The sequence below is a fragment of the Coregonus clupeaformis genome, chromosome 15, assembly GCF_020615455.1.
Source record: "Coregonus clupeaformis isolate EN_2021a chromosome 15, ASM2061545v1, whole genome shotgun sequence".
In the NCBI taxonomy this organism is placed as follows: Eukaryota; Metazoa; Chordata; class Actinopteri; order Salmoniformes; family Salmonidae; genus Coregonus; species Coregonus clupeaformis.
The window spans coordinates 46269146-46293471 of record NC_059206.1 but is presented as its reverse complement, the minus strand read 5'-3'; the positions used below and the strand labels follow the sequence as shown (position 1 = coordinate 46293471).

General features: G+C 42.1%; 2 protein-coding genes and 1 long non-coding RNA gene across 10 annotated transcripts in view; 2 read left to right on the top strand and 1 right to left on the bottom strand.

Annotated features, from left to right (window-relative positions):
* The first annotated feature begins 786 nt into the window (after positions 1–786).
* On the top strand, positions 787–15450 carry LOC121582181 (excitatory amino acid transporter 1). Of its 3 annotated transcripts, none has more exons than XM_041897813.1 (10): positions 787–983; positions 1999–2138; positions 3068–3205; positions 8704–8908; positions 9040–9082; positions 9905–10176; positions 10912–11145; positions 13012–13206; positions 13342–13476; positions 14717–15450. In XM_041897813.1, the coding sequence occupies exons 2-10, from the start codon at positions 2000–2002 to the stop codon at positions 14919–14921; spliced, it is 1566 nt and encodes a 521-aa protein (XP_041753747.1). In that variant the 5' UTR covers positions 787–983; position 1999; the 3' UTR covers positions 14922–15450. The 3 variants fall into 3 exon arrangements, with proteins under 3 accessions (XP_041753747.1, XP_041753746.1, XP_041753745.1); XM_041897812.1 differs by having other exon boundaries at positions 1856–2138; XM_041897811.1 differs by having other exon boundaries at positions 1853–2138.
* LOC121582182 lies at positions 13389–20056 on the bottom strand. The gene is made up of 3 exons (XR_006003327.2): positions 19967–20056; positions 14699–14831; positions 13389–13474 (listed from the first exon to the last, which is right to left on the bottom strand). It is a non-coding gene; the product is annotated as an uncharacterized LOC121582182 (long non-coding RNA).
* The window catches only part of LOC121582180 (nipped-B-like protein), a 48008-nt gene continuing 42529 nt past the window's right edge, over positions 18848–24326 (top strand). For 4 of the 6 annotated variants that reach the window (XM_045225197.1, XM_045225196.1, XM_045225194.1 and 1 more), the window contains exon 1: positions 18848–19182. In XM_045225197.1, the coding sequence (XP_045081132.1) occupies positions 19152–19182 (31 nt within the window). In that variant the 5' untranslated portion in view covers positions 18848–19151. Of the gene's footprint in view, positions 19183–20166; positions 20479–24326 lie in introns of those variants that run through there. The other 2 variants (XM_045225193.1, XM_045225195.1) reach the window with 2 other exon arrangements.

Here is a 24326-nt window from a genome sequence, read left to right as displayed (position 1 = left end):
TGAGTGTTGTAGAGGCGATTTTACTATTGATCTCAATATTTGACATAGAGATTTACTGCACATTTGAAATGGTGCACTGCTGTCGCACATCACTCTTCTTTTTGGGAAACACTCCGAATGATACTTCAATACTTCAAAGTACAGTATCTTGAAATGAATGCTGATCCTATGGCACTAGGCACTGACAGTCCAGTCCAGGGCTTCCCTGGCCAGCAACCACTGCTGCTGGTGATGAATGCTCCTATTTGTCAGGACTGTGGGAGAGGTTACACTGAAGCAGAGGAAGAGAGCCCTAACACCTCGAGCAGATCTTGTCTACGGGTCCACAGGCTTTATCTGTTTCTGAAGCCTTCCAGTGAGGGATGAATAGCCCGACAGAGAGGGGAAGAGGATAGAGGAGAGGATGGGGAGGAGGGAAGAAAGGAAGAGAGCTGGGAGGAGAGGAGAAAAAAAGGGTTCCAAAAGGGTAATTTGGCTGTCCCCATAGGATAACTATTTTTGGTTCCAGGTAGAACCCTATTGGGTTTCATGTTGCATACAGCATATCCTACTGTCTACTCGTACTCATTTCTGCATCACCCAGGGCACTCTTCCATTGGAATGAATGAGGGAAATAACATCCCCCAAATTGTAAAGAGATATTGTGTGTCAACTGAATCAGTGTAAAAGTAATTTTAAAAAGAAAATCTCCTCCCACTGCCTCTACTTCCCTCTATCTTCCCATCTCTCTCTCTTTCTGAGTTTGAAAGTCTCCTCCCTCTTCAGAGAATGGGAGTATGAGGGATTGCCACAGTTGTCTTCAGAGAACATATGTACACCTCCCATTCTCTATGTGCATGTCTATCTTACTCCATCTCCCAGTCTCTATCTCTCCTCTGCCTCTACCACTGTTGCTCTCTGCCTGCCTGACCTGTCATCAGGCTGAGGATAACCCATCAGGAAGAGGAGTTTGTCTAATAAGGGAATATCTACACTGGTGAAAGGTCAGTGTTTTGCTTTGCTACTTTTGAGGAATCAGGAGGAGAGAGTTGTTGGTGTTGTTGTCCAAGGGAATTAGCAGGTCTGTGTGGCTCTTGTGGTGTTTTAGCTGTATGCCAGGGGTCCATACTGTTGATGTGGCCATGCATGAAAGGTCTCATCCGTTTGTTCAGATTTTCATGTCCACATCTTTTACATTCATTAAAATGCAAACAAAATCTTTGTAGCAAAATGTGCAGTTTGTTCAGAGTGTTGCCAACTGGCATTTTCAACCAAACAATTGATTGAAAAAGTATGCCTTTCCAATGACAGGTACATAGTTGTATTGTGTAAGGTGCTTTTGGTTGAGTATGCAGTGCATCTCTTTAATGCATGAGGGCTGGAACAAATCACCTCTAAGGGTAATGTGTTTTTTTAAAGAAAGCGCAGTTGATTGTTTTTGTTATTCCATTATACGTTTTTTCTAATCAAGTGTTTTTATGAATAAATATTCTCCAGGATAGACTGATGAGTTGCCAGGGTGTATTAGGGATGCAGATCTGCACCTGCAGGGTTCCATGCTTCCTGTGTTCAGGGGCTTTGATGCTTGTCATGGATGGATTCATCATGGGTGAAAAATGCTGGCTTTTGTCTTAGACTAAAATAGTATGCTCTCTTCTCAAGACTGTGTGACTATTTTATCATGAAAAGATCCATTAATGTACATTGTTTGTTATTTTGACTAAACACCATATGGTAAGGATTTGCTATAAGAAAAATAAGCTATTCTTCTTTCTCTTATCTTATCAATTGCATTGCAATGTCAATGTGAACGTCTGCATGTGTCATTTCAACTGCATGTGTCTTGTCCTGTGTCATTTAATCTCTTCTCCAGTAGCTATCACTGGAGCAAGGGCTGGTCAGACCCATTGGTTCAGGTTCTCTGGGTGTCTAAAAGGTGTGTGAATCACCCCAAGTCCTGTCTGCAGTCATGACCAAAAGTAATGGGGACACCCCCCCGGCTTCGGATTCCCACACTAGGATGCAGCGGCTCCGGGAGGGCATCCACATAAGGACCATGAAGGCCAAGAGGAAAGTGGAGGACATCTCTAAGGAAGATGTCCAGGCCTTCCTCAAGAAGAACGCCTTTGTGCTCTTTACTGTAGCGGCCGTCGTTGTAGGTGAGTGAACACACACCCCATCAATGCCTCACCCCAGTACACTCACACACACTCCCCTCCCTATTTATTTAGACAGTGAAGCTAACATTTTTACATTTGGCTCTATACTCCACCATTTTGGATTTGAGATCAAATGTTTCATATGAGGCGACCGTACTGAATGTCAGCTTTTGTTCATTTTTTTTCCATAAGTATTTGGATAAATGCACTTATAGTGTATTAAAGTAGCACGTAATTACTACAACAAGCTTGTGGCTCTACACACTTGTTGGATGCATTTGCAGTTTGTTTTGTTTGTGTTTCGGATTATATATGTTTGCCCAATAGGAACTGAATGATGAATAATGTATTGTGTCATTTTGGAGTCATTTTTTATTTTAAATAAGAATAGAAGATGTTTCTGAACACTTCTACATCAATGTGGATACTACCACGATTATGGATAATCATGAATGAATAGTGAATTATGATGAGTGAGAAAGTTACAAAGGAACAAAGCTCATACCCCCCCAGAAATGCCCCATGTTTTGGGCACATGATCTTTGTGCATCTATAACTTTCTCACTCATCATTATTCACGGTTCATTCATGATTATCCGTAATCACGGTAGCATCAACATTAATGTAGAAATGCTGGAGTATAGAGCCAAATTAAAAGTTTTAGCTTCACTGTCCAAATAAATACGTAGGGGAGTGTACATAGGTCTACATACACAGTACACAGAAATGGGCCAACATACTCACGCAAACACACACACACTTTGAAATCCATGCTCTCTTATTGTAATCCCAATCCCACAGGAAGGACTCACCTACAAACCTCATTCTAGATGTGACTGCGAGACACAGACCCTCTCATTGTCATTTGCTTTATATGCAGTTGCATGTTCATGTTTCAAGTACACTAATCATCCCTTCTTATTCTTCAGGTATAATCCTTGGCTTTGCACTGCGTCCCTATAAAATGACCTACCGAGAGGTGAAGTACTTCTCTTTCCCTGGAGAGCTGCTGATGAGGATGCTGCAGATGCTGGTGCTTCCCCTGCTGGTGTCCAGTCTCATCACAGGTACACCAAGTCACTTTACTGATGCCCACCGCCAGAAGCAAATAGAGACATATGATAAAGAGGAAGGTTAGATTTAGTGGTGTTTAATTCACACCTGTAAAGACAGGTGTGAATACCCAATGACAAAGGGGGAATGCCAAAGGAGCTTGAGGCACAACTTTACAGGTACTGTAACTTGTGCTTGATCCATGTGAAATGTCTTACATTTACATTTTACATTTTAGTCATTTAGCAGACGCTCTTATCCAGAGTGACTTACAGTTAGTGAGTGCATACATTTGTTTTTATTGTCTTTTTTTCATACTTTTTTCTTGCCACCATTTTTCTCCAGATTCCCTTTGGTCTCTAGTTTCTGGCATGGGGACAGTCACTTCATTGTGCTTCTTTGCTATTAAAATGAGGGAGGAGAGACGGAGGGATGGGGTAGCTTTCAGAAGAAAGCCCACTCCCTGTGGGTCTGAGAGGGTAGCTTTGGGATGGTACCCCCTTGCACCTCTTCCTCCTGCTTCGCTTCACACGGATAAAAGCACACAAAGTGCCCCTCTGCCTCTTCCTTTATAGCTGTATTGTTTCGTGGAATTCCATGACCACCCAGCACCACAATACCATAAGTGGTTTGGAGGGTGGTGGGGTAAGGGGTTATGGCCCAGAAAAGAGGCCCACTGCCCAGGTACACAAGCGGACATGTAACTATTTCATCTATTATCTCCCTGAGTCCTCTGCAAGGTTAGGATCCATATGACCCACCCAGCTTGGTATGATGTGCAGTATGCATGACATCACTATGCTCACACTGAGGGATTTACTCTGATCTTGAAACTAGACCGGGAGCAGCAAGCTCTAGACATTTCTCAAAGACTGAGCTGATCTGTACTGTATCTCATTTTCTTTTTAAACTAACCTCTTTTTAAACTCTTAAGGATCTGACCCTTTTTTTTTCAATTTTCGCCTAAAATGACATACCCAAATCTAACTGCCTGTAGCTCAGGATCTGAAGCAAGGATATGCATATTCTTGATACCATTTGAAAGGAAACACTGAAGTTTGTGGAAATGTGAAATTAATGTAGGAGAATATAACACATTAGATCTGGTAAAAGATCATACAAACAAAGAAACATGCGTTTTCTATTTTTTATTTTTTCCATCATCTTTGAAATGCAAGAGAAAGGCCACAATATAATATTGCAGTTTAGGCGCAATTTAGATTTTGGCCAATAGATGGCAGCAGTGTGTGTGCAAAGTTTCAGATTGATCCAGTGAAGCGTTGCAATACTGGACTATTTTGTATCAAGTCTGCCCAAATGTGCCGAATTGGTCAATTGATACATTTTCAAGTACATAACTATAGAGAACATACAAAAATGATATGGTAATACAAAATATAAGTTCACACACTCCCAGGAATGTCATACATGATGGATCATTAGCTTATACACATCTAGATGGCCGGGTGAGGTGGGTGTGGAGCCAGAGACAGCAGGGCTTCAAACTGTAGAACCCAGTTCCTACATTTGAATATAAAAATGGATTTAATCAAACAAAACTATGCCACATTTTATCTCTGGGACCCTTAGGATGACAAATCAGAGCAAGATTACTGAATGTAAGTACATTATTTACCTTCAGAGGTGAATGTATCAAACCAGTTTCCGTGATACGTTTTTTGTTGTTGTGCACTCTCCTCAAACAATAGCATGGTATTTTTTCACTGTAATAGCTACTGTAAATTGGACAGTGCAGTTAGATTAACAATAATTTAAGCTTTCTGCCCATATAAGACATGTCTATGTCCTGGAAGGTTTGCTGTTAGTTACAACAGTCATGCTAATCACGTTTGCTCAACCGTCCCGTATACGGGACACCGATCCCGTAGAGGTTACACTAACCTAATTTGTGAATGTTTATTAAGCATAATTTTATTTGATCTCACTTGAAACACCCTAAAAACACATTTTTTTTTTTTTGCCTTGGAGAAGTAGAACTGTGGAGAGAAAGGCAGAAAAGGAGAAGTATGTGTGGGGTACAGTTTTGTTTAATACTCCCTCTTTGTAGTAACCCTTGAAAATAACCCACGTGAGTCATTTCTTTAGTCCTGTGAAAGTGGTCACACAGGCTTGTTTGCAGTTTCCATGGCGATGTGGAGATGCAATGTTGTTATGGGCGCATGGCAAGTGGCGCATGGCAAGTGGACAAGTTTCCCAGACTCTGAGAGAGAGGATGGAGGGAAGAGAGAGCGAGTGAGAGAGCGAGAGAGAGAGAGAGAGAGAGAGAGAGACAGACAGACAGACAGAGAGAGCGGCAGAGGCACAGTGGAGCAGGGGTGATTGTGGGAGAGGGAGGCGTGATGAAGGAGGGTGGAAGCTGAAAGAGGGTGAAAGGGTTTTGTCTAATGGCAGTGCCCCCAACAGGATTAAAAGAGCACATACATCTCGCTTACACAAACAAAATGCTTACTCCATCAGCCCACTGAATGGGGATAACACACCAGAACGGCCCCTGACACCTTGGAAAATCCAAATGTAACTTTATTGCAACACTTTGTTAGGTTGAGGTCTTTCTCTATAATGGCTCGTTGTCCGTCTGTCTTCCCCTTGACCTTTTTGTAAGATTGAGAGAGATGTCAGTTAGCAGAAGCTAACCATAATCATTATCCAATTTCAGATGGAGAACATCAATATTTCACCCGCCTGTATGTTTTGCTACTAGCCTGGTTTGCAATCGCACTAGGACTTCTGTCAGATGACTGTCAGGCAGCCCATTAATCTGCACACCCGTTGACTCTTTGTATTAGGCTGCATCCTCCAGCAGGTCAGCTAATATCTGGTCTACAATCATGAGAGATGATAAATATGAAATCAAATCAACAACAAAAAAATTCACATGCGCCGAATACAACAGGTGAAATGCAACCTTACCGTGAAATGCTTACTTACAAGCCCTTAACCAACAATGCAGTTTTAAGAAAATAGAGTAAAGAAAATATTTACTAAATAAACTAAAGTAAAACATTTAATAAAATAAAATAAATGTAACACAATAAAATAACAATAATGAGGCTATATACAGGGGGTACCAGTACCGAGTCAATGTGCGGGGGTACAGGTTAGTCGAGGTAATTTGTACATCTAGGTATGGGTAAAGTGACTATGCATAGGTAATAAACAGCGAGTAGCAGCAGTGTAAAAACAAATGGAGGGGGATGGGTGGGGTGTCAATGCAAATAGTCCAGGTGGCCATTTGATTAATTGTTCAGCAGTCTTATGGCTTGGGGGTAGAAGCTGTTAAGTAGCCTTTTGGACCTAGACTTGATGCTCCAGAGAAAACAGTCTATGACTTGGGTGACTGGAGTCTTTGACCATTTTTTGGGCCTTTCTCTGACACCGCCTAGTATAGAGGTCCAGGATGGTAGGAAGTTTGGCCCCAGTGATGTACTGGGCTGTACGCACAACCCTCTGTAGCGCCTTACGGTCGGATGCCGAGCAGTTGCCATACCAGGTGGTGATGCAACCGGTCAGGATGCTCTCGATGGTGCAGCTGTATAACTTTTTGAGGATCTGGGGACCCATGTCAAATCTTTTCATGCTCCTGAGGCGGCAAAAGGCGTTGTCGTGCCCTCTTCACGACTTTCTTGGTGTGTTTGGACCATGATAGTTTGTTGGTGATGTGGACACCAAGGAACTTGAAACACTTGACCCGCTCCACTACAGCCCCGTCAATGTGAATGGGGGTGTGTTCGGCCCTCCTTTTCCTGTAGTCCACAATCAGCTCCTTTGTCTTGTTCACATTGAGGGAGGTTGTTGTCCTGCCACCACACTGCCAGGTCTCTGACCTCCTCCCTATATGCTGTCTCATCGTTGTCGGTGATCAGGCCTACCACTGTTATGTCGTCAGCAAACTTAATGATGGTGTTGGAGTCGTGCTTGGCCACACAGTCGTGGGTGAACAGGGAGTACAGGAGGGGCCCCCCGTGTTGAGGATCAGCGTGGCAGATGTGTTGTTGCCTATCCTTACCACCTGGGGGCGGCCAGTCAGAAAGTCCAGGATCCAGTTGCAGAGGGAGGTGTTTAGTCCCAGGGTCCTTAGCTTAGTGATGAGCTTTGTGGGCACTATGATGTTGAATGCTGAGCTGTAGTCAATGAACAGCATTCTCACATAGGTGTTCCTTTTGTCCAGGTGGGAAAGGGCAGTGTGGAGTGCGATTGAGATAGCGTCATCTGTGGATCTGTCGGGCGGTATGCGAATTGGAGTGGGTCTAGGGTTTCCGGGATGATGGTGTTAATGTGAGCCATGACCAGCCTTTCAAAGCACTTCATGGCTACCGACGTGAGTGCTACAGGATGGTAGTTATTTAGGCAGGTTACCTTCACTTTCTTGGGCACAGGAACTATGGTTGTCTGCTTGAAACATGTAGGTATTACAGACTCGGTCAGGGAGAGGTTGAAAATGTCAGTGAAGATACTTGCTGGTAATCCGTCTGGCCCTGCGGCCTTGTGAATGTTGACCTGTTTAAAGGTCTTGCTCACATCGGCTACGGCGAGCGTGATCACACAGTCGTCCGGAACAGCTGGTGCTCTCATGCATGCTTCAGTTTTGCTTGCCTCAAAGCGAGCATAAAGGCATTTATAATAATAATAAAATAATAATATGCCATTTAGCAGACGCTTTTATCCAAAGCGACTTACAGTCATGTGTGCATTCATTTTTACGTATGGGTGGTCCCGGGGATCGAACCCACTACCCTGGCCTTACAAGCGCCATGCTCTACCAATTGGTAGGCTCGCGTTACTGGGCAGCTCGCGGCTGGGTTTCCCTTTGTAGTCTGTAATAGTTTGCAAGCCCTGCCACATCCGACGAGCGTCAGAGCCGGTGTAGTAGGATTCAATCTTAGTCCTATATTGACGCTTTGCCTGTTTGACGGTTTGTCTGAGGGCATAGCAGGATTTCTTATAAGCATCTGGATTAGTGTACCGCTCCTTGAAAGGGCTCCATAATAGGTCTCCATAATCTCTGGGAAGGAGAGTTGACTGCCTGCCAGGGCAGTAGACTGGTTCACACTGAGGTCATCTACTAGTCTCTTGCTTTTACACCTGATAGTCCCAGTTCACTGAGTCCAACCTCAGCTTCTCCCATTGTCTGATGATGAGATATCTGAGAACCCTGCTATTCCAATAACGGCCAACACTTGTCTGTGTTACAGCTTAGACACTTTTCTACACTTCTGTGGCCCCTCAGTTCTCACAATGTTCCTGTCTCTGCCTTCAGGCATTGGGTTGTCCTTGACCAGAGCAAGGACTCACCCTTCTGGCCTTCAGGCTACAACAACATCCAACACATCAGCATAGCTTCAGGAGCTAGCCAGAACGCAGGCTAATATGGCTACAAGCTATTGCTATTTCAAGTGTTTTCATGCCACTTCTTTGAAGAAATGTTAGAAATGTTGCACAATGGGATAATACTGTTCTTCTAAACAACATCTCCCCTGTCTCTCCCAACCAGGCATGGCAGCGCTGGACAGTAAGGCTTCAGGAAAGATGGGTATGCGAGCTTTGGTGTATTACATGACCACCACCATTATCGCTGTCATCATAGGCATCATCGTGGTGCTCATCATCCACCCTGGGAAAGGATCGAGGGATGAGTTCATGAAACAGTCGAAGATAGAGGACATCAGCCCTGCCGACGCCTTCCTGGATCTTATCAGGTAGCTGCATGCTACTGTAGGAGGAGGGTCAGGGGTTTAGTGGTGGAAAGATGCATTGTTTTCTGCCATTGTACTCCTGCCTCAATATTGGAGTGTTCATTGATTGTGATGATCATGCTCTTTTATTTCAGAAACATGTTTCCACCAAACATGATCCAGGCATGCACACAGCAGGTAAAGCATCTAATGACTTTGTTACTAAATTAAACATTCAATAAGCAGATAGGAAAAATGGTCTGACATATAAATTCTGACAAAGGAAATGCTTGTATTGAAATAATGATGGTATTGAAGGATAAGTAGTGCTCGTGGATAAATTATTGAAATTTCCAGAGGAAACTTGCTGCTTTTGGCATTTCTGAGCAGTGATAAATCATCACCCTAAGAGACGTAGAAACCCAGGACTGAGGTGGGACATTGACTTACACTGGAATAAATATTCTGACCACTAGGGACAAATGACAAAATATTACTTCTGCTGCCATGTGTAAATAAAACATTATCACCATCGGAAGAGAAAAAAGGACCAACTTCCTTCTTTACTTCTTAGTAGCATGGTGGGGCAGGAAACTGAGATATAGAGGCCGCTGGGGCAGGACGATATAAGTAATGGAAGACCATGTCTACGGGGGGCTAAACGCTTTGTGGTCCAGACAGGGTCGTCAGTGAGCCAGCTGGACCTTACAGAATACTACTCCAGCCATACAGAGGGCTATTGTTTAATTCATGAGGTTGAGATGAGTGGAGCAGGCGCCGTTAGACTTTTTGTTCTCTAGTCTATCGAAATGGCACACGTCTGACTACAATCCCTCAATACCTTATCTATCAGCTTGGCTTTTTATGAGCTCCACTGAATAGATGGCTGAATGATTATAAAGTAAACATTACAAAATACAATATTTCAGTACCATTTTCACTAAAGGAGATGTCATGCCATCATCACTTTAACAAGACAATGTTAACCCATCACTTACGTAACCGGCTCTTTCCCTCCAGTTCAAAACCAAATACGGGAAGCGAATCGTTCATGTGACGATGACAGTGAACGACTCCGTCTTCAACCTGACCAACCTGACCGAGCAGATCACCAGGGAGGAGGTGATCCCCATCCCGGGCATGGTGAACGGGGTCAACGCCCTAGGGCTGGTGGTCTTCTCCATGTGCTTCGGCCTCATCATCGGCAACATGAAGGAGCAGGGCCAGCCCCTCAGGGAGTTCTTCGACAGTCTCAATGAGGCCATCATGAGGCTGGTCGCCATTATCATGTGGTGAGTATTTGGTGTGTGTTTGTGTGTGGGTGTTTATAAAGATGATGTGTGTGTTTGTGTGTGTGTGATGATGATGATGTTCCAATAATCGCCATCTTCATTAGGTGAGTATATATGTGAACCCCATGCAGAGACTTAGCTTTCCAAAGCATAGATGGAAAGATTAACAGAAAAATCTTTCCATCTATGCTTTGGAAAGCTAAGTCTATGGATTCCCTGCAGAGTTGGAGAAGTACTATGTTTATCTCTCCTTCTCAATTCAATCAAATGGCTTCATTTAGCCTCTTGCTTGAGGCATTGCTATGAATTATCTGGTAACTCTATACAGGTGAGATCTGATATAGGTATTTAGGTCTACTGAGATAATTGCATGAGCACAACCTAATAATTGGCCAACACAGAACCGCCTCAGGACATAACTTCCTGATGCTAAGTGGTTCCACAGCTGAATGACAAGGCTTTGCAATCAAAACCAGTGACATGTTCACTGTGCCAATTAAATCTAAATATTCCCAGTCAGATATTTGACAGATATAAATCAAGTTTTGCTTATGAATAAAGGCAATTTCATAGCCCGTGCTTGCAGTCTCAGAAGGCACTGATGGTTTCACTAATCATTTTCCTATTCAGGCCTATTACACAGAAAAATAAGTAAGATCCTGAGAATGTAGGGCCATTTGAACTGTGATCATATCCTTCCCTGGCATAACGCTTTCTCCTCCTTCTGCTCTACAGGTATGCCCCAATCGGTATCCTGTTCCTCATCTCGGGGAAGATCGTGGAGATGGATGACATCACTGAGATGGGTGGTCAGCTGGCCATGTACACCATCACGGTGATCATAGGCCTGTCCATCCACGCTTTCATCATCCTCCCAGGCCTGTACTTCGCCATCACACGGCTGAACCCCTTCATCTTCATCATGGGGCTGGTGGAGGCCCTCATCACAGCCCTGGGAACCTCCTCCAGGTAGGTTCCCCGAACACTGCTGCTATTCTCCCTGGCCTACTCTGACTACCGACACTGTAGCCTCGCCTCGCTTGGCCCTGACTCAAATCAAATCAAAGTAGTAGGGCCAGGAGAGGTTCCTGCTCAGATTATGTGGTTAAGAAAAACTCCTGGCCCTGCCTATGAGGCATCACCATCCCCATTAGTAGAATTACAGTGCATTCGGAAAGTATTCAGACCCCTTCCCTTTTCCCACATTTTGTTACATTACAGCCTTATTCTAAAATTGATTAAATAAATGTTTTTCCTCATCAATCTACACACAATACCCCATAATGACAAAGCGAAAACAGATTTTTTGAAATACCTTATTTACATAAGTATTCAGACCCTTTACTATGAGACTCGAAATTGAGCTCAGGTGCATCCTGTTTTCATTGATCATCCTTGAGATGTTTCTACAACTTGAGTCCACCTGTGGTAAATTCAATTGATTGGACATGATTTGGAAAGGCACACACCTGTCTATATAATGTCCCACAGTTGACAGTGCATGTCAGAGCAAAAACCAAGCCATGAGGTCGAAGGAATTGTCCGTAGAGTTCCGAAACAGGATTGTGTTGAGGCACAGATCTGGGGAAGGGTACCAAAACATTTCTGCAGCATTGAAGGTCCCCAAGAACACAGTGGCCTACATCGTTCTTAAATGGAAGAAGTTTGGAACCACCAAGACTCTTCCTAGAGCTGGCCGCCCGGCCAAACTGTGCAATCGGGGGAGAAGGGCCTTGGTCAGGGAGGTGACTATGAACCCCATGGTCACTCTGACAGAGCTCCAGAGTTCCTCTATAGAGATGGGAGAACCTTCCAGAAGGACAACAATCTCTGCAGCACTCCACCAATCAGGCCTTGATGGTAGTGTGGCCAGACGGAAACCACTCCTCATTAAAAGGCACATGACAGCCCACTTGGAGTTTGCCAAAAGGCACCTAAAGGACTCTCAGACCATGAGAAACAAGATTCTCTGGTCTGATGAAACCAAGATTGAACTCATTGGCCTGAATGCCAAGCGTCACGTCTGGAGGAAACCTGGCACCATCCCTACGGTGAAGCATGGTGGTGGCAGCTTCATGCTGTGGGGATGTTTTTCAGCGGCAGTGGCTGGGAGGCTAGTCAGAATCGAGGGAAAGATGAATGGAACAAAGTACAGAAAGATCCTTGATGAAAACCTGCTCCAGAGCGCTCAGGACCTCAGACTGGGGCAAAGGTTCACGTTCCAACAGGACAACGACCCTAAGCACACAGCCAAGACAACGCAGGAGTGGCTTTGGGACAAGTCTCTGAATGTCCTTGAGTGGCCCAGCCAGAGCCCGAACTTGAACCAAATCGAACATCTCTGGAGAGACCTGAAAATAGCTGTGCAGAGATGCTTCCCATCCAACCTGACAGAGCTTGAGAGGATCTGCAGAGAAGAATACAGGTGTGCCAAGCTTGTAGCGTCATACCCAAGAAGAGTCAAGGCTGTAATCGCTGCCAAAGGTGCTTCAACAAAGTACTGAGTAAAGGGTATGAATACTTATGTAAATGTAATATTTAAGTTTTAAAATGTTTATACATTAGCAAAAATTTCTAAAAGCCTGTTTTTACTTTGTCATTATGGGATATTATGTGTAGATTGATGAGGGGAAAAAACTATTTAATCCATTTAAGAATAAGGCTGTAAAGTAACAAAATGTGGAAAAAGTCAAGGGGTCTGAATACTTTCCGAATGGACTGTACTTAAAGTTTATATGGCGAATACGTATAATAGATTTCATAGATCTTGTACAAAACAACAACAACAACCAATCAAACTCAAACACTATCTGTTTCTCTCCATCTTTATCTCAGCTCAGCAACCCTGCCCATCACCTTCAAGTGTCTGGAGGAGAACAACAAGGTGGATAAGCGCATCACACGGTTTGTGTTACCGGTGGGCGCCACCATCAACATGGATGGAACAGCATTATACGAGGCTCTGGCAGCCATCTTCATAGCCCAGGTTAACAACATGGAGATGAACATAGGTCAGATCATCACAATCAGGTGAGAATGAGAATCTAAGGTTTATAAGCTAAGGTTTATGTTTACAGAATCAAAGGGTGTTGATATGTTTACAACTAAATTACATGATTTATCAAGATAAGAGTGTAAAACATATAATTTTCTGTTATCAAACAGCATCACAGCCACTGCGGCAAGTATTGGAGCTGCTGGGATCCCACAGGCTGGACTGGTCACCATGGTGATTGTGCTGACCTCTGTCGGACTTCCCACTGATGACATCACCCTCATCATTGCTGTTGATTGGTTCCTGTGAGTAATTTTTCCCATTTTCAGATTGAGATATTAGAATAAATTACCTATATTTTCTTAATGATTAGGCTATTATGGTGCAAATCCACATACTACTTTTTGTGAAGTAAAATTGGTCTAATGACTGGAACTGAAACAAAAACCATTTATCTCTCAATTTAAAAGGTACAACTTTTCATCAACTACAACCCTAGTGACACTAGTTCACCCAAATTACAAAATGACATATTGGTTTCCTTACCCTGTAAGCAGTTTATGGACAAGGTATGACAGCAATCCATGCATTGGTTTAGCTTCCCTGTCAATGTTTACAAATGCTAATATTTTAGCATTGTGGCACAAATCCTATTCAAGTCATGGAACTGATATTAGCATTTCAAAAGTCCAAAAGTATCTACAATTGATTGTGAAGCTCAACAAAGTCACTTATAGATTATTTGAACATGATGTGTGAAAAATGCTAATATCGGTCCAATGACTTGAATGGGATTTGTGCCACAAATGCTAAAACGTTAGCATTTGGAAACAGTGCCATGGAAACTAAACCAAAGCATGGAATCCTGTCATACCTTGTCCGTATACTGCTTACAGGGTAAGGAAACCAATATGTAATTTAGTAATTTGGGTGAACTATCCCTTTAACTACTATCCCTAGGGTCTTGATCCACTTTTTTTTTTGAATTACATATTTTTTTGCAATGAGTTTTAACATAGAAACGTAATTAGGTTGCCCAAATTAATCATTTCAATTAGAATCCCCTTCACAGAAATTACACAGCTAATTGGGTAGTGATAAAAAATCCCACTCTCCTTAAACTAGGATGGACGGAATGTGCAGACAGAGTCAAAGCTTCATTTAATGAAAACATGGATGTTTCTCACAGTGATTAGAATATGAGATAGCCTATAGGGAGTGTTCTGACTACTCTTTAACAGTAGATGGGAAATATCCCTGCTGATAGCACTGTGGCCTATTTCCCATCTCCATTATTTTGATGAGAACTCTAAAGAGTTTATTTTATCTTTCATCAAAAGCAGAAAATAGGTGAATGTTTTGAGTTGTTCACCCATTGTTGACTGTTTCATTTAACATTACCAAACGTCCCAGAGGAAATTGTGTTTTATTTTCTAAATGAATGTCCCGTCACCCACTCTACCTCTGTCTCTCCTCTCCTTCCACTGTATATGACTCCCTCCCCCTGGTTAACCTTTTTCTTCTTACCTTATTCCTGGGTTGTAGTGACCGGCTGCGTACCACGACGAATGTCTTGGGCGACTCCATTGGGGCAGGCATTGTGGAGTTCCTATCTCGACACGAGCTGCAGGCCAAGGATGTGGAGATGGGGAACGCTGTGCTAGAGGAGAGGAAGAAACCATACCAGCTCATCTCTCAGGAAAACGACTACGAGAACGCCAAACGTCCGGGCACTGAAACCAAGATGTAGCTCAATGCTCACACACACACACACACACACACACACACACACGTTTTGGTTCAGTTTTGTTTTTATTCTTTGTCATATTTTTCCGGTTATTGCCACTGTGCCATATTTCCTTTCCTTTGTTCTTTTGTCATTCATAAAGTCACTTTTACTTATTATTATTTTTATTTCTCTCCCTGAGGTGGCCCAATCAAATTGCTTACATCTGCTGCCGCTCTACAAGATAGATAGGCTTCCTGTTTTGTGGATTTTCTGGCTATTTTTGTGTTGAGTTAAGTCATCTTGGCCTAGAATAAGTACATGGTATAATGGTATAAGTAAGGAGGAAGTTGATGAGGGCGTTGATGTCAGAAAGGAATGTCGTAAAAAGATGGAAGGACAACATATGTTTGAATGACTGGGCAATCGATATCCTTCACAAAATGCAACAGAGAACATATTTCATTTGATTCTAATAAAATTAGGCCCTAATATACACTACATGGCCAAAAGTATGTGGTAACCCTTCAAATGAGTGGATTCGGTTATTTCAGCCACACCCGTTGCTGACAGGTGTTTAAAATCGAGCATACACCCATGCAATTTCCATAGACAAAATTTGGCAGTAGAATGGCCTTACTGAAGAGCTCAGTGACTTTCAATGTGGCACCATCATAGGATGCCACCTTTCCAACAAGTGAGTTCATCAAATTTCTGTCCTGCTAGAGCTGCCCCGTCAACTGTAAGTTCTGTTATTGTGAAGTGGAAATGTCTAGGAGCAACAACGGCTCAGCCGCGAAGTGGTAGGCCACACAAGCTCACAGAATGGGACCAGCGAGTGCTGAAGCGCTTAGCATGTAAAAATCGTCTCGGTTGCAACACTCAAAACCAAGTTCCAAACTGCCTCTGGAAGCAACGTCAGCACAATAACTGTTTGTCAGCACAAGAACTGTTTGTCGGGAGCTTCATGCGCAATGCCAAGCGTCGGCTGGAGTGGTGTAAAGCTCGCCGTCATTGGCCTCTGGAGCAGTGGAAATGTGTTCTCCAGATTGATGAATCACGCGTCACCATCTGGCAGTCCGACAGACGAATCTGGGTTTGGAGAACGCTACCTGCCTGGAGAACGCTACCTGCCTGAATGCATAGTGCCAACTATAAAGTTTGGTGGAGGAGGAATAATGGTCTGGGGCTGTTTTTCATGGTTCCAGTGAAGGGAAATCTTAACGGTATAGCATACAATGACATTCTAGACGATTCTGTCCTTCCAACTTTGTGGCAACAGTTTGGGGAAGGCCCTTTCCTGTTTCAGCATGAAAATGCCCCCGTGCACAAAGCGATGTCCAAACAGAAATGGTTTGTTGAGATCAGTGTGGAAGAACTTGACTGGCTTGCACAGAGCCCTGACCTCAACCCCATCAAACACCTTTGGGATGAATTGGAACACTGACTGCGAGCCAGGCCTAATCGCCCAACATCAGTGCCCGACCTCACTAATGCTCTTGTGGCTGAATGGAAGCAAGTCCCCGCAGCAATGTTCCAACATCTAGTGGAAAGCCTTCCCATAGCAGCAAAGGGGGGACCAACTCCATATTAATGGCCATGATTTTGGAATGAGGTGTTCGACAAGCAAGTGTCCACATACTTTTGGCCATGTAGTGTAAGTGGCTTCTGTGGAAAATCAAACAACTTCCTATTGTGGGTTAAATTAAGAGTAATTTAAATAAAATATACACAACACTTGAGGATTGATATAAATGTTTTCCCCTTTGTTAATGCCGTCAATATGCCAACTCCAATTTTCTTTTTACTTTATTTTGATTGATACAATTTGTGATGCTGACAATATTGTTAAAATGTATATGAGATGTATCCAACAATCCCATTGTTATCACCTTACAGTATATTCACTATTTTGTAACCGGCCCTAAGACAAATTAGTCTTTGAAATATCCTTCACTATTTAGTATGTAATTCTGTTAACATAGCAGTTGTATAAGATTTGTTTGACTTTGTAGAGAGATTGTATGAAAATATATGTGTAAATTAACTATAGAATATAGTTAACTTGATAATTGTTTACTTGACTATGTTTTCTTTAATCTAAATGTTGAAAGATATTCATTTTCATGGCTGAAATGCCACTCCAATGCCTTGGAAAGTTAAATCAAGGAACACCGTTTGTGATAAATAACAGCATGTGTGAACTAACTCAAATAGAAACTGTGATTTTCTTTTATTTTTTTTCCCTTTATGTTTTCAGATATTGTGGTTCACTTTCTGTAAATGCAACATTTGTGGTGAAAATGAAATAAATAGACTGGCAGATTTGTCTTTGGTGAATACAATTTTGAATAAATGTTTTAAAGGAATCAGGGTTTGATTTGGGTTATTTGTATTCCTTTTTTTATTTATTTTTTATTTAACCTTTATTTAACCAGGTAAGCCAGTTGAGAACAAGTTCTCATTTACAACTGCGACCTGGCCAAGATAAAGCAAAGCAGTGCGATAAAAACAACACAGAGTTACATATGGGGTAAAAAACATAAAGTCAAAAATACAACAGAAAATATATATACAGTGTGTGCAAATGTAGCAAGTTATGGAGGTAAGGCAATAAATAGGCTATAGTGCAAAATAATTACAATAGTATTAACACTGGAATGCTAGATGTGCAAGAGATTATGTACAAATAGAGATACTGGGGTGCAAAATAGCAAAATAAATAACAATATAGGGATGAGGTAGTTGGGTGGGCTAATTTCAGATGGGCTGTGTACAGGTGCAAGTGATCCTTGACACACATACAGTAATAAACAGTTACATAACGTTTGTTATATCAATTATAATACTGTGGATATGATCTTACACAGCACACAATCTATTGTCTCATGTGACAACACAACCATAATAATGGAGTACAGGCCTAGGTCTTGATTTTAATTGGTTATGATGAGGTAATAAAGACAGTGGTACTACTAATCTCATTATGGTACAAGCTACGAGTCATATTCTTCTAAATCAAGGGCTATATTTAATTAGTTGAAATGACTGGAGATGTACAGACTGTGGCTTTAAAAGGCAAATGTAATATATTGTTATGTACTAGTAATGTAATGAGGATCATACACTGAATAATCTACAGTAGCATAGGTATGTAAAAAGATCAAAGAAGATTTTTGATGGATGTAAGAAAAAAAGTAGATTATTTATATCAATGTGACTTTCCTGGCTAAATAAAGTTGAGTTTGAAAGAGAAAGGAGATAGCCCCCTCTTTATTCTCATTATGAAGCTGTTCTGGGGAGAGCAGGCTGAATCGTTCGTGGACGTTTGCTGCCATCTTGTGGTGAGACTTGAGCAGCACTTAACGCAAACTTCTCCCTTTCATCTGTGGTTATAACTTTGGGGGAAACCACTAGCGTCCCTGTGTTTTTCATTCTTATAATGCACCTTTGCGGAAACAACGTAATGGTACTGTAGGCTATTTCAAGTCAATGGGTATGAATCGGTGATAGCCATGTCACAATAAATATGAGATCAAATTCAACATTGATGTTTTCTTGTCAAAGGTGTAGGTAAACAGAAATAAAGGAGCAGGGCAGCCATCTACATAGTTACTTATCTACCGGTATGTAGACTTTATCATAGCTAGCATTTAATTCAAATGTTGACCCAACTCTGGCCGATACTCTGGTTGACAAAGCACATGTAGAAGGTAAAATCTGGTAAAATCATCCATACTTACATGAAACATCCATATTTACCATATTTCAAATTGTGTTTTGATATGGCATATAGTTGAAACCAGAGGAAGAGGCGAAGCCGCAGTAGATGCTATTGTTGACACTTTGGTAGGAGACGAGAATTATGTCATGTGACTCGACCGAAAATCCAAGCGCGCGACTTTTTCAACAACGTCCTTCCATTCATGTATTATCGCGGGGGACAACAATCAAACAGTGGCTACTGGCAAGGCTAGCTAGCTAGCTAGCACCTAAAACGTTTAAAACTAGTTAGCTAGCTATCTGTATCTGGTTGTAAAATTGTTTTGCGGGTAAATTATTAATGAATTTTGGTACGTGCTTTCAAATGGTATTTATAATGTCCATTTGTTAAATGTTGTGGGAAAAAAGAAAAGTCTGTTCTCTACTTGCTTGCTAGCTAACGCGTTAGCTAATAACGATCTTACTGGGATACATTTTTGCCAGCTCTCGACTCTATCTACTTGTATACACAGGCCCATCCATGTTGATGGGATGCCAAGCGAGAGGAAGATAGCAAATAAAGGTAAGACAGAGAGTAAAAGTATTTATTTGTTTATTGATTTTCTGAAATCAGACCTGTTCAGTCAATTACGTCAGTTCGCGCACTTTCGCTTTCTTCCACAAGAGGGAGACCAAGAGCTGTTGTTGTTTGGGCACATAATACCCTGATACATTCATGTCTGTTGACTCCTTTGCCATTTTCCCAATTTCCATCAATGTTATGCTTATTTTATTAACTTGCTTATTGTTAATTATTTATCATAGGTAGAATGCAGTGTTCGGTCTTACTTGAACTACCTGTCAATCAAAAGTAAAGTGTGGAAGTGAAAATGTATGCACTCACTAACTGTAAGTCGCTCTGGATAAGAGCGTTTGCTAAATGACTAAAATGTAAATGTAAATGTAAAGTGGGTGCATGCAGCAGGAGACAACACCAACATATCTGGAATTCTCTGCTACAATAGTGGTCATCATGCTTCTATTTCTTAGAGAACCTCCATAAAGTAACTGTTCTATAAAGTGTGTGTGTGTGTGTGTGTGTGTGTGAGTGTGAGTGTGAGTGTGAGTGTGAGTGAGTGAGTGAATGAAAGGGAGAGTTCTTGTTGATGGTTGTGAGTGAAAGGGAGAGTTCTTGTTGATGGTTGTTGATCCAAGCACTGATAGGTTTTCATGTCAGCCCCACAAAAAAGTTTTACAGTTAATAATGTAATTCATACACAACTAATATGTATGTATTTGAATTATCATTATGCTAGTTATCTTATTTTATTTACTGCTTAAATTGGTTTAGCTGGTTGCATACTCACGGATGACCTCGACCTCCAAAACATTTACAGTAGCTGTGTGGAATGGATGGTATCGTAGCAATGCAGAAAGCGGCGGAAGTAACTGGGTTGCTGGCTATGGTTGCTCCTGCTAGTTGGTTTGGCGCCGGTGGAGGGAGTTATTCCTGCAGCAGTTCTTCCGGTCGGCATTTTGTTCTGCAAGAGAAGGAGGAGAGTCTGAGTGGATCCCTTTTATCACCGCGTCAATAGCCTTTCTGTTTTTCACATTTGATTGTTTTTCGAAACCAGTTGGAATTTACACTCATCTTCTGCCGGGGTTGGGGAGAAACCGGTGCAAGGACTGGTTATGGGAATGTTTGCCCCTCTCCAAGCATAGATGTTTGCAGTGAGAAGGAAGAACGAACCCTCCCGAACCGGATTATTGTTGTTATATTATTACTCGGAGGAGCTGTTCGAGCGATAGAACGGAGAGGGAGCTAGAGACACGGATCCAACCCCCTTGCAACCATTTCTTTTTATCAACACATCCAGAGGTAAATATGATTGTACAATATATATTTAGGAGCACAATAACAAAACAATTCCGATCGGCTACACGGGTGTTGTTTATATTCAGTGAAACTGGCTAGACGTTGTGGAATGCACGGATATGTGTTTTCTTCTATTCTTTTGCCTTGTATCCGCTCATAGGCGTCGGGTTGGGGTTACGCTTCCTCAGGCGAGTCCGAGGTCCAGTTAGCAAGCTAATAGGCCGATGTAGGCCATTGAAACGGAAAAATAAAATCCTAATCCGCACGCGCAATCTTGATAACAAACCAAAAGGGATGGTCATACGGTTGCAAAGGAATGATTATGTGTGGGCGAGTCAAAGCAAACATGGATTCGGTTGCAGTCTCGGTAGCTAACGTTAACTAGCTAGACATAGCTAACTTTTGTTAGCTATCTAGGGTTAGAATAATATAGCTAACTAGCTACAGTTTGTGCGTAGCGTTACCTAGCTAGGTACTTGTTAGCTATTTAGACAAAACTAACAAGTGTAACTACCACATTTTCTCAGCAGTGTAATGTTTTCTGACGTTTTATGCTGGAGTCAGATTTTCTGAGAAATAGGCTCTTGCTATCCAATGCTACACACTTGCTAGTGGCTAGTAGATTTTTGCAATGTCAACTAAACTGGTTGAAACGTTTGCCTAATAAGCTGTGCAAGTTTGCTATTCACCGTTTAGAAGCTACCAAATTGTACACGTTCAGCATAATTTACCTAATCGCATATAAAGTTATAGCTGCAGCTTTATTGTCGACCAAGTTATCTAGCTAACTACAATCTATCAAATGGAATCATCAGATACACCACAGAGATTTAACATAATAATAGGGTTAGAATAATATAGCTAACTAGCTACAGTATGTGCGTAGCGTTATCTAGCTAGTTCCTTGTTAGCGATTTAGACAAAACTAACAAGTGTAACTACCACATTTTCTCAGCAGTGTAATGTTTTCTGACATTTTATGCTGGAGTCAGATTTTCTGAGAAATAGGCTCTTGTTATCCAATGCTACACACTTGCTAGTGGCTAGTAGATTTTTGCAATGTCAACTAAACTGGTTGAAACGTTTGCCTAATAAGCTGTGCAAGCTTGCACCGTTTAGAAGCTACCAAATTGTACACGTTCAGCATAATTTACCTAATCGCATATAAAGTTATAACAATTTGTGATGAGACCACCCCTTGTCTAGTTGATAACATGTTAAATATACCTATAGCTATTCCTTTTGCATTGGATTGGCTACTTCAACAAACTTTGATTCATTTATTTACAGGGAAATTAGCAATCTATCAATGTTGTAGATATTAATCTAACTTAAAATAAAAAATAAAAAAATGATAAAGCCAATAAATATAGCCACCTTGCTTGGAAATCTTGCTAGATCATCAGGAAAAGGGTTGTAAAACACAAACATGAATACATCAGGGCTATGTTAGACTACTGCCTAGTTGATGAGAAGAAAGTTGATGAAATACATTGTACCCTAATTGGTGTTGGATGAGCAATTAGCTACCTACTGTATCTGACCGATTAGTGTTGCCAGAGAGAGAGAGACAGATGTGCGGCTATGTTGTCAGCCAGAGCAGCAGAGAGAATAATGATGTCTGTAATCATGAATCGAGCTTGTTGTCAAACGGTTATCCTTCAATCTGGGTGATCATAGTTATAGTATAGATGAGCTAACTAATTATGTGCACGTCTAGCTAACCTTACTGAAGTAGCAAGTCTCTGTTGCTAACAATGGTTAACCTCCCCGAGTGGCGCAGTGGTCTAAGGCACTGCATCGCAGTGCTAGCTGTGCCACTAGAGATCCTGGTTCGAATCCAGGCTCTGTCGTAGCCGGCCGCGACCGGGAGACCCATGGGGCGGCGCACAATTGGCTCAGCGTCGTCCAGGGTAGGGGAGGGAATGGCTGGCAGGGAGGTAGCTCAGTTGGTAGATCATGGCGTTTGCAACGCCAGGGTTGTGGGTTCGATTCCCACGGGGGGCCAGTATAAAAAAAATACACAAAAAAAAAAAACTATTCAAAAAAATTATAATGTACTCACTAACTGTAAGTCGCTCTGGATAAGAGCGTCTGCTAAATGACTAAAATGTAAATGTAGACAATTATGCTTAGAAGGCAACATTAGCAAGTCAGCTCTCATTATCTCGCTTTTACTCTATTTTGCACTGCCCTGTAAATTGGTGCTGGTGAATGAAGTAACTGACTTGGTTAGGCGGTAACTTGTCTAAAGATTCAGACCTTACGGTCACTGATATCTACCTCTTCCCTGTAAGGTCTGAACGGCAGGCAGCCGTGATCAGAACACCGCGGAGACGGTGCGAGATATGGCTTGGACAATGTACCTCAATCCAGGGATGGGATTGTATCCAGAGAGGGTGCTGTACTCCTAATTATCCCAGTATTGAAAATGATACATAGAGATGAGAGAATACTGCTAGTTTTTAATTAAACTGCTGTTTTCATCAGCATGCTAGCTAATGCTAAAGCAGCCCATTTGATTTGACAACACTTCCAGTAGCTACTCAACCCAATGCTAGGTGTTGCATTTTCATGGAATCTAATGGGCTGCTATAGCATTAGCTAGCCTAGCATGCTGCCAAAAATTGCAGTTTAATTAAAAACTAGCAATATTCCAATCTTCTAGATTCACCATTCATCATTTCGGGATAATTAGGATTACAGTGACATATTCCATCCCTGGATTGAGGTTGATTTTCCCAGCCATATACCCCACCGGGCTCTGGCTGTCCACATTCTGGCATAGCACCTTTCTGACTAGAGAGAAGAAATTAACGGAAGTCGGATTCTGTCAAGGTGGTAACTAGCTAGCTAACTGGCTAGATGGCTAAGCATCACTGGGATAAAGCAGAAATACAATTCTACATCATTCAACTTTGCTATCAAGCTAGCTGGATGGCTAACTTGCCCCATGCTAGGCATGTAGCTCAGTAGGTAGATTGTGGTAGGCATGTAGCTGGCTAATGCTAGGCACTCGGGCTCCCGAGTGGCGCAGCGGTCTAAGGCACTGCATCTCAGTGCTGGAGGTGTCACTACAGACCCTGGTTAGATTCCAGGCTGTTTCACAATCCGGCCGTGATTGGGAGCCCCATAGGTCGGCGCACAATTGGCCCAGTGTCGTCTGGGTTTGGCCGGGGTAGGCCGTCATTGTAAATAAGAATTTGTTCTTAACTGACTTGCCTAGTTAAATAAAGGTAAACAAATAAATAATAATGTAGCTCAGTTGGTAGAGCATAGCGCTTGTAAGGCCTGGGTAATGGGTCTGATTCCCGGGACCACCATACTTAAAATGTATGCACGCATGACAGTAAGTCGCTTTGGTTAAAAGCGTCTGCTAAATGGCATGTATTATAAATGATGTTATAATATTAAATAGCTAGTGCTAGGTAGTTACCTAATAAAGCTTGTGTGCACACCGTAGCTAAATTAACAACCTCATTATTGATGCACTATGTTTACTAAGTAGCGCATGCAAATGATGGCAAAGCTCATCCGTCTAAAACGTTGCCGGGAAGAGGACTTGCTTGCTAATGGCAATGTAGTATGTTGCTAGCTACTAGCTAGCACTTAATGCACTGATACAGTGTCTATCTTGACTTAACTTAGCTAGTTAAATGGCCAGTGTAGCTACTTTTTCAATGTTATCGAATTCATATACCTAGTACACATGAGCAAGCCAAATGACCCATTATCTGTGGAAAATGTCATGGCTATCCCATATGACTGAAATTTGTTTACAGCGTTGGCTTTTCATTTACCAACACAGTCTACACATACAAGCTGCAGGTGTGCTGTATTCACGTCAAATG